The sequence below is a fragment of the Echinococcus granulosus genome (genome assembly GCF_000524195.1).
Source record: "Echinococcus granulosus chromosome Unknown EG_S00011, whole genome shotgun sequence".
Lineage (NCBI taxonomy): Eukaryota > Metazoa > Platyhelminthes > Cestoda > Cyclophyllidea > Taeniidae > Echinococcus > Echinococcus granulosus.
Genome location: NW_020170391.1, coordinates 427856 through 439125, shown reverse-complemented (window position 1 = coordinate 439125; position 11270 = coordinate 427856). Strand labels below are relative to the sequence as shown.

The window sequence follows — 11270 nt, the reverse complement described above, 5'->3', positions numbered from 1 at the left end:
TAATTAATTCCTAATAGCTCTGGGCGTGTATGCATGTGTGCGTGTGTGTATGTATCCGTGTGTGCGCGCGTGCACCCTGCACCACTAATTAATGATGTGGAACCGCTGTCGGTGTTTGTGTGTATTTGAGTATGCGTTATTAGATGAGAGCGTGTGTCCACGTAAACGCGTGCGCGCGTGCGCATCTCATTTAGCTTAAATGGTCCCCATCGCTCATCCTCTCACTCATTTCTTCCCTCACTCCAGCTCTCAACCTCTCTCAGGGCGAAAGTCCGATTATCTGGTCTAACCGCCGCATGTGTGTGCTTCGCACGCGTGTTCCAAATTAATCGCTGCCTGTCAATTTTCAAGTCGCTCGATAGCAGAGGAGGTAGAGAAGGCAAGAGAGGGAAAGGGGCAGCAAGGAGTAGGAGGCTGCTAACCTAACTGCGCACCGCACCCGCACCACACCGTATCCGCACACCCACAGTTTATGTGTATGTTGAGAAGAGAATTCACGCAATTAGACATTATTATTTCGCTGCCGTCTCTCACTCACTCCCTCTCCCTACACTTGTGGTCGCCACCCCATCAGCCAACCCCCAGCTCAGCGCTGTGGGCGCAGCAAGCGGCATGGCACAACCATTTTCAAATTAAGGCAGTGTAAGGGTGTGATAGGGAGTGGGCCATTAACACCCGGTTGAGATGCTAATCTCGTCCCCCTCCCCCTGCTTGCCTGCCTGTCTCCCTCCAACCCGCAAAACGGCGACGGCAGCTATAGCATAGAGATGGAAAGTTGAAGGGGAGGAGAGAGAGTGAGGGGAGAGAGGGGGAATAGGGTGGCGGATAATTTGATGATTAAAATAATTAAATCGCACGTTTGCGAAGGTGTAACCGGAAAACCATTAAATTAGCTGACCACAAATGGACAGGGAGAGCACACGCACGCATGCGCAGTCATACACTGGCTGAATTTATCTCCACTTAAATCTCACTCACTCACAAGTACTGTACCTCTTAAAGTTAATTACTCCGCCAACTTGTCACCTAAGAGCTTAGGCTTGGGAGGGTTCTCATTTGTGAAAAATGCAGATGGAAACTCATGGAGATATGTGTAATACTAGATGACAGGAAATTCATTTCAACCGGAATTCAATCGCACTGATCTTGATGCACTATTAGTCTGACTGGAGCCTTGAACTAAGCATCAATAAGTCTTTGAATTCCCCTCTTATTTATATAAGTTCAACAATGATAACCTCTTGCTAATCGCCTATTGGACAACCTCGCATTATTATTGGCAGAGCTCGATACCATAGGCTATTCGTATAAAGGGAAGAATTTGCAGCCACTTTATTAATCATCTGTGCTACTCAATAAAAGTTCTGAAAAAGGGAGTCGATTTCAAAATTATTCTGAAAATAGCTCTGGTAATCACCTTGCCATTCTTTAGGTCCAGGTCAACTAATTTTCCACTTTTAATATTTGAAATGTTGGATTTATCTTGCTTCTGGTATAGTTTTCACTTTATTACACTCATTCCATTTAAAAGCAGATTCTCCTCAGATTTTTTGGTGCAAATTCGTTATTTACCGATCTGCTGAGTTACCTTAAATAAAGGCTTAAACAGCTGCTGTTTTAGAGTTTTACCTTAAGGTATGCTGGTCTTATGCGATGCTTTTGGTTGTTTGTAGGCAAATACGCTTTAATGAATATGTTTTAATGTACAGTCAACTTTCATGGCCTAAATAAACAAGATAAATTTACAACGCTTTCCAATTCCACAAATCCCAGCGACAGAAACACCGCGAATGCACAATTGGATGAATACCTTACTCATAACTTGTGAACTACTCTGAGTGGCAAGTCCAATGTCATAAAAACGGGCGAATTTTGGTACTTTGGATTTAAATTATAGTAGAGGACCATTTTTCACTCAATATATTTATCCAACGTATTGTGAGAGGTTATTTTGCTGCAATATGATGGCACTATCTAGAACTGAAGTGAGGTCTTAGTCTGTTTTGTCTTATCGCCTTTTTCATTAAAAAATTTTAAGCGCCTAATTTAAAGCCCTATCAGTGGTGGTTCCGCCAACGGAAATGTGACGAATACGATATATTTGCATTTATACTTTGGCACCACAATAATTACGCTTCAACTGCCAACATTAATACATCATCTAAGTCAATGTAGGAGAAGCTGGCCTCTGACTGTCGTCCTTGGGAGACTGAAAAATGGACACTTTTGACAAGTGCAGAGCATCAAAATGCAGCTTCAATATTAATGAGTCTTCAAAAAAGAAGCATCCTCTTTGTAATTTTTTGTGAAGACTTCTCAAAATAATAATAGATCGCCCTCTGTGTTACCTAACTCCTCCTCAGTTTAATTTGGTCTAACGCGTTCACTAACATTACGATTGAGTTTTGCTACCTCTACATGAAATCAGGAATTAGCCTAAAGCACTGCGGAAAAACACCTTTTGTGGTTCTTCCAAATTGCTTGATTAAGCGCATCGCCCTCCTACTGGGGAACACACTTGAAGCGTACAGTTGCCGCATCACAGGTTTTTTATCCAAAGGATAGGGGACGCCTTGTTCATTCACTCTCAAATATCCTTCTTTTTTGTGAGCGTGCGTGTCAGTATCTTCCCCTGAGCATTTCCCTTCCGGTGGTCCACTTAAAATTGGTCATGGCTTAATACATTCCCGTTTGCATGTCTCTGCAGGAACGCGGATACTTCTTCAGGCTTGTAAATAGTAATGCCAGTTTCACTTCGTTTCCTCGTCCTTTAATGACAAGAGATTTGAAGTATTCGCCTTGTTTATGGCCTCTCCTTTTGCTTATTCTTTTAATATGTGCGTTAGAATCAACGTCGACAACTGGATAAAGTATATGTAATATTCTTAATCGCACTATCGTATAAATTGCGAATAGTTTTGAAACATTAGTAGTGGGTTCAAGGATAACTTTAATTTATTATAGGATACACTTCAACTTGTAGCATAAAGTAACAAGCAAATATCATAGCGTTTAGTCTTGTCAAAATAGATGTTTGGTAAACGGCCCGGAAAGTCTGAGGAGTCCTTCTTGAAAAAGCTACGTAGGCAAAGGGCGGGCGATTCACGGATCGTGAAGAATCAACCCGGATCTGCAGATAGTGTTGTGTGTTTTTATTCAAACCCTCTGTTCCACAAATAATCCGGAATCTGAATGTCTCCCAGACTCATTTCGATGCAAACATCCAAACCAGAAATATACCCACACAAGCAAATGACTTTAACTAAAATTCCCCTCAATAGATCAATCAATGGCTACATAGTTGTTTACTGTTTTAATCGTTGCAAAGGTGTGGTAAGGCAGTGCCTTTGCATTCTATTTATGGCCGACAGCAGATACAACAGCTGTGAAATGCATGCAAAGGGATTTTTCCAAATGAAATTGATAATGGAACCATTAAAAGTGAGTTTTGCAACAGATAATGAATTGTACATCGAGGGGGTTTTCTACCTCAACCTTGTATCAACAGTGGATTGGATGTGTGCAAAAATTTGACACGCTGACTGTTCAACAAAGCGATCATACCAGCAATGTTTACAATTTTTACTAAAAAAGTGGCAGTCATAACTAGGATTGGTGTAGAACTGATAGTAGGCCCAGAGCATTCAATTCTTATAAGGGATAGTTCGATGCAAGTTTAATAGTTGAGGCATAACTTCCAGTTCCCTCATGAAGGATTTCTCTATAAAATTAAAACAATGTAGTGATGAGTTATTCATAGACATTAATTGTCACCACAGCTTTGACGTGACAGAGATTGACCTTTAAGTATTGTTGCATAATCTATTTCATGCATCTTTTAGCTTCTTGCGAAAACCTTCACCTCAAGAGATTCTATTGATATCTCTTGCAATGATGATTTTCTTTTATGGTCTTTCGCTTAAAGTTAGCCATTGTACGAGCACACTAAGACGTGTAGCCATTTCTGCATGCATAAATCAAAATGGCAGTTCGTTCATTCGAACCACACTCCACTTTGTACTAGGCTCCATTAGTAAACCTACGGGAATTTTATAGACATTAAGAAAGGGCATGAAACCGCATTGCAATAAACGAAAAATGAGAACCAGTCGGTGACTTTCTGTGTTAGCCTGTTAAAAACGAATGGGTTAGGTTGTAGACAAAAAAATACTTGAAATACTATTGAAGTTCCTATTCGATCTCTCCCTTAAGTTACAGTAAAACCACGCTAGCAGGCTCTCGATTAATTGGCTTGAATTTTTAAGCGGATGTAAATTCGCAATGTTGATGCTATAGTTGATTGTACAGCCAAATGGAGAAGTAATCGGGCATTTCCAAAACCCACGGTGAGCGGCAAATTGTTTGACATCATGACCACTATGGGAGCGGTGCTTTTAGTGCATTCTCATGAGGCCAGGCTAACAGTCGACTGCATTAGTTTGTGAGCCAGATTATTGCCAAAAAGACAATTTTACGGAAGGAAAAAACTATGACATCATCACTGTTTCCTATTATTTATTTAGCTTAACAAAAAAAGGGAGTAATTGCGGCATGATTTATGCTTGCGGCCAAATAGAGCATTAAATTGAAAAAAAGGCACACAAATATATCACAACAATTAGTAACTGTTTTTGGTGAAAGGCAGGTGCAGTCTAACTTTCGATGAATCTCCCGGCGCTTGTGTGCGTGGAACCAGCGCCGTCTGTTGCCCACACGCAAGCGTTTGAGAGTGAGAGAGTGAAAGCACAAGGTGGAGGGAACGCGAGAGGCGGAGAGTGCGTGGGCGCGCGCACAAGCGATTAATTGCTTGAGTGAATTTCAATCTCCGCCACCGCCACCATAACCCCCGTGTCCTAGTGCGATTTATTGACTCAGACGAATTATAACTTTCCCTTGCCGCCACCGTCACCAGCACTGTGGCAGGTTGAAGGCCAAGGGTGGAGGATAATTAGTTTAAAAAGCCATCACGAGAACCCTTACTCGCTGCGGCGCACCTAAACATCCTAATTGTGCGGTGAGCACGTGCATGCAGCAGGATCTCCCCGCCTTGCCTGCTCATGCATGCGCCCGGGTGCGTGCATTTGGGAGAGCGCGTGAGTTAATCGCGCGTGCACATGCACACGCGCACTGCACACACGCACCTAATCAGCTGATTACACTCACTTACGGGCGAGTGAGCGTGCGTGAGTGAGACGGACAGGCGGTGAGTGGGACAGGTACGCCCGCACATGCAGAAATTGCGAACAGGACTCTGTGAGGCACCGTGCATTTGGCTAGGGCGAGACCCCTTGGCGGCGACTAATCATGGCCTCCTTCAGAGTGGAGCATATCCTCAACAAACCAGACACTGCGGCAGCCATGAAAACTGAGGGCGACAATGCTACCTCCGTACCAAGGTGTTACCGTGCTGCTCTTGAGGATGACTCAAAATCAGGTAGATGGCTTTGTTTGCTGATTACGTGGTTGCGATTCACTGCCTACACATCTGTATGCTCATGTGTTTGTGATTGCCAAAAGTTGTGCTGGTTGGCTGATGAGGCACTAATCAAGAATGCGTATCAAAGTATGTGCTTAGGCCCTTTAAATATTCTCATTTATTACATCAATCCATGAGTACTTAGAAGTCATTTTTGTGATAACCATCGCTGAGGGCACCTGGTTCTCAATTTTTAGCAAAGTTTCAGCGTGGGTGTACTCACTATGTGCATATAACGGTAGATAATGGTGTAATTTTTAAGTGGGAAGCAATCAGGTTTTACTACCCAGAGTAATATATGCAGAGTGACGTAGATGGTCTGATTTTCATAATAAAACTGTGTACCCATATTCACAAGGCTGCAATAGTTTAAAGGCTTTGTATTTAGTAGAATAATAGGATCGCTAGCCCGTGGTCAGACGGTGGCATACTAAGCTTCTACTTAAATCCTAATGGCGTATTTACTAAGCAGCTTATCCTTATATTTGGTACGAAAGCAAAAGAAATTAAATAACTGGCATCTTTCTTAAAGAGGGTCCAGCTGCTATACAACTGTCTGAGCGTCCCAACTCATCTATTTACTCCTCTGCAATGAGCATTCGAAGATCCCTGAGGTGGCTAGGCTCTGGCACGAATTGTGGAAGGATTAGAGACTTACTAACCATGAGGATTAAATGCGCCAATGAATTAATGAAAACACGTTGGATGGATCTCCGACAGTTGTTAACAATTTGAAGCCATTGGTTTCGTTAATTGCACAAATGCTCACAACCTTATAACTATAATTTTTATAATTGCGGATAAAATAACTGCAAACTTTCATGATTCCATTTACTAAAAAGCTGTAATAACAGTCTAAATTTTAGAGTACAATGCAAAATTATTGGATTGCAAAGGATTAGGAATGGGAACAATAAGCTCACCAACCCCAATCATGAACCTTATGTTATGGTCATACAGTGTTCCCAGTTAGTCCCACAAACTTGCGAGAACATCTGACAAAGGAAAGCAAAGCATGATACAAACCACCGCTTTACCATGGGACCGGTATATAAACTTGCATATTCTTGCCTTGCATTAACAGTGGTTGTAACCGTGGTAGGGGCAAGTGATACTGGCAATGGGACAAGGTCATCGCTGTTGGATCCATTTAAAACGGAGTTAAAGAGATAGCTTATTTTAGAATCAAATATGGTGATGTTTTTTCGTAAAGCGACAAGAAACCTAACAGTCCTGTGCATTATGTGATGCAATATCCGGTCACTCTTCGTGTTTGTGAATTAACTTTGTTTGGGGATCAAAGGGCAGAGTAGGGGACAATTTGGCGATAACACCCCATTGCAAACTCCTTGACGTTCACTGCATATCTAAGGTAGCCATGAATAGAATCAGCTATTTAATTACAGCAGATGTAAGGCTACCTTAAAAGACCAATATTAAGACATTATATAGTGATGAATCGACAGATCCACCTCACTTAAGCGACCATCCACTATCCACCTATGCTCGCATCTGAATATGCTATGAGAGAAAAGGGTACCTCCCATGGTTGCATACCAGGTATCTTTACAAAATCCTCTCTTTAGTGCTTCAAAGCCCAGTTAGATCACGACAGAATCCTAATTACTCTAAGAACCTTGGTTACAATTTGCAGTCCCTTTTGATAAATTAACACGATAGTAGGTGGGTAGCAGTTACTGGGCCCTCGGCCCACGAATCTCACTGTGCCGTGGCTGCAGATGAAAGCTAGATCAGGGATTAAAACGCCCTTAGGATTAGTGATTCGACAATATTTTCTAACACGTCATTAAAAGATAAACTATTCATGCCTTTGCTTAGAGTTCTACAAATAAATCTTACCAGTGCATTAGAACGGCCACGTGGCTTAACTCGGTGTTCTTATCCCAAGTTAAGGGGTGCTGCAACCCGGGCGAATTGAAGTTTTCGTATTCAGCAATGCCTCATATTGGGTGATATATTCTACCATCACTCTCCCCACTTTACTTACCGTTGTGTGTCAGTCTTATTTCAAATTCCGTCCAAAAGCAAAGCATTCCAATCTGGTCCGAGTTTGGAGCGACTTCCGCATATTAAGCAGCCGCGAGCTATCAAACCACGATATCTCAACAGAAATGAACCGGATTAACTCGGATATTTCGCAAAATGCTCTTGGAGGCAAAAAGTTGCCTGAAACCGAGGGCAATTAGTTTATTTTAAGTGGTAATTTAGTTCCACCTTACACTGACGTGCGTCTGGTTGGAAAACTGGGTTGATCAATTAAATAGAGGTGATTAGATGTCGTTGGCTGACGCTATTGTGTTGGCGCATCGATATGCGAGGCCCAATTACTGGATTCCCAGTGCCCTCATTTCAAGACACAGAAGCTTTTATCTTTTTTCACGACCTGTCAGTTGTCACAGAAGGCCGTGGAGCATACCTCACGCCCCAGCATCAATAAAGGCCAAAAACCGTGGGGTAGAGGTGCGCGCAGATTCAGGGCCAGTATGGTTTTGGGGCATGTCTCCTCCCTTGCAGGTAGCAATTTGTGCGTGTTTGATCTAGAATTAGCCTCACACAAACTGAAAGTCGCATTACCGGACATATTAGAATCAATCGGACGTTGGGACCATCCTCTTACTTCTTTCACATTAATGTAAAAAGAATGGGTTTTTTTTATTGGAATAATTGGGAAATTATTTTAGTTATTAAAACTTAAATTCAGATGACCGTTAAAAGACCATTAATGTGTTGTACCCAGCTGGATTGTGAAGTTTTCTACTTGATTTTGAATACACTAAGTTCCCAATTGCAGATACTGTTGTAGATGTAGTTTATACAAGATAGGGGGCAATTTAAATTAAAAATGAATTGTAAAACTGTCCACTACTTTGACCTTTCACTTCTAGATGCATCGCTCCCTAAGGGTGGTGGTAGTGGAATCGGTAACGATTTTAATCGTGCAGACTTCAGTAGCTTGCTGCAGCAGCAACAACAGCAGCAGACATCATGCCTCAACTTGGCCTCTCTACTGTCCCTGCAAGAGAACGAGTACTTTCAGCTGGCTAGATCTGACCCCAGCTTCTACACAGCTGCAGCGTTGCAGAAGCAGCAACAACAGAAGCAACCGAACCAGCTAATGCGCACCGGCGAGGGCGAGGAGACCCATGGGATCTCGGGAGGCGCGATGTTAGGTGGTGCAGGCAAGCACCGGCGAGCCCGGACGGCATTTACCTACGGCCAACTGGTTGCCTTGGAGAGCAAATTCAAGACCACTCGCTACCTCTCTGTCTGCGAACGAATGAATATGGCACTTTCTCTCAACCTAACGGAAACTCAGGTCAGTGAACTTCATGAATAGTTCAGCAAAGTTTGGTAAAGATAAAATTTTAACCTATTATAAATCATCAGGTGAGGCCATGTGCAAAGCAATCCCAAATAAATTTTCTGGTGATCCTTTATCAAGGCTTACATCTACCGATGCTCCATTGGAAGGAGGTACCCATCTTCACTCAGCGTCATTCGACCCGATGGAAAGGGAGTATTTTGTAATGGGATTTCTTCCCCTACATTAAAAATGAACCTCGTCAACAAGAGCAGCGGATAAGTGGCTCTCTAGCTAGAGAACTGTGCTAAACTAATGGATGAAGAAGGTGAGGGCAGAACCGGTATTGAGCTGCATAAAATCACGAAAAGGAGAGTGTTCACTAATTAGTCCAAAGACTTAAGACGAAAAATTAGGCCAAAACTGACCCATCGCTAAGCACAACTTGAAAAGGACCCCAACGCCATTTAAATCTAGCCCTTAGAGGGTATCCTTTTGCACAGGGACAGAACTCTTTCTTCACGCAGGCAGGGTCTAGGTCTGAAGTGATGAAGCGAATTGACCAACACCTCATTACAAATACATTAGAGGAGAGGCGCGCTCGCGCCCACGCAGCACATCAAACACGCATACATAAACCAGCACGCGCGTGGGCTCAGGCACACACTTTTAATTTCCGCGCAATTACATTAGGGTTTCAAAGAAACGCTACTCCCTTTTTAATGGGTGTGCATACTAAGCCGGCCAGAGCACTTCACCCCACCCGCCCACCTACCCTCCATCACTCACTGCCTAAGTGCTGTGCGTGTGTGTGCTCTCATTATTTATAATAGAGGCTATCACTGCTTCTGCCCCGCTCCTTTCTGCCCCCTCCCACTCCTCGTTGCCTGTATGCACTGCCCCCTCCCCGTCCCTAAATGCCCGCTTCTTTAACGACCTCTAGGCCACCTAATTGCACGCCGCACGAGCAGGGTGCGCTAATTTGCCTGCTCCAATTAGCACGGAAGCAAATGGCGTTGAAATAAAATACACATTGGAGTATAAGGCAGAGCTTCGGTGAATTAATTTGAAAGTATGTGCCCGTGCGTTCGTGCGTGGCTGGATGCGTGCATACGCGCGGTGCACACTAAGTGGGAGATAAAAGGGTGGCAATAAAGCAAATAGAGACCCCGTCTTTTACAGCTCTTACCTAAAATTATGCGAAACGGTGCTCATGTATGTGGAAAATAATCTTCACAGTGAGATGCGTCCATTAATCGAGACAAATTAAACAACTCTGGAAAAAGCATCTCGCATACGATTAAACAACAGTGCCAAATTAATTGCTGCAATATTCGTGCGGTGACCGCCACTAAAGGAAGGCAGATCTGAACGTATGCTGGAGGGATCCTCTTCCTTTCATCTGCCTAAAACCACAGAGACCGACTTCATAGTCGCTAAAAACGTATTCATTCTGTTTGACTTACTGATGAGCCATTCGTTTGAACCTATCAAATGTAAGACTGAGACACTTTGGGAACGAAAAAATCTACTTTACGTGTTATGCTGTATGATAAGTCCGCCGACTTCTTAAAAGTGAATGTCCTATTACTGTAGGTAAAAATATGGTTCCAAAACCGAAGAACCAAATGGAAGAAGGAAAATCCCTCGGAACAGCACCATCAGACGTCAATGAACTCCCGAAAACAGCTCAACACGCAGGAACAACCAACACTCTCTGGTGGCCTTGGTAGCAACCAATCAGACGCGAGTGAAATGAGCCCACCGACCTCTAGCATCCCCGAGTCGCCGCCAGCTAGGGATCAAAGGGAAGACGGAACAAATGCGGTACTGTTGGCCTATGTGTTTAATCAGTTGAGAAACTCCCTTCACAAGGACAAGAACGTTACTGCAGATGGCATTCTACAGGCATTCGCGAACAACGTCACCACCACAAGCAGTCGACCGTCTAAAAGTGGAAATAATCAAGTGGGACTGGACACTGGAAGTTAAAGAGACAAATACCGTTGACCCCACTCTTGTATATATTTCCTGAGACTGTAGTTTCAGCAATTCTTTTAGTGGGTGATGCATTATGTGATTACGTGTTGCTTATCGAAAACATATTCGACAATCACGAGTTTAAAGCTGAATGGGTCATCATGATAGTCCACTCATTACCTTCAGGACGCCATGTGTCCCACCGATCTGGAAGAGGGCTTATTACAAAACTATGAAAGGCTTGAGAGCCTAGTGGTTCAGGTGATATGAGTAGCACCCTAAAACCTCAACGCGTTACTTCAACTACGAAAGGCCGAGGGGCCCAAATACAATCATCCCAATTCTAAACGATCTCTTGACATTTGAATAACCTACTGTCTGCAACCACTTAGAGATATTGTTACCACCCCAGATTCGAAAATGGGAGGGCTTTTGTATCCGGTGTTTAAGTCCTCAATCCCTCACTACTCAGCAATGTAAGCACATACTAAA

The 11270-nt window shown here is 43.2% G+C and overlaps 1 protein-coding gene across 1 annotated transcript; it reads left to right on the top strand. All coding sequences in view use genetic code 11, as the record gives it.

The window, feature by feature from the left end:
- Positions 1-7980: 7980 nt before the first annotated feature.
- Positions 7981-10790, top strand: EGR_02426 (NK1 transcription factor-related protein; the record flags this gene model as incomplete). Its single annotated transcript, XM_024491675.1, has 3 exons — positions 7981-8011; positions 8383-8813; positions 10395-10790. 3 exons carry the CDS (start codon positions 7981-7983, stop codon positions 10788-10790), a joined length of 858 nt encoding a protein of 285 aa, XP_024353826.1.
- Positions 10791-11270: the final 480 nt, after the last annotated feature.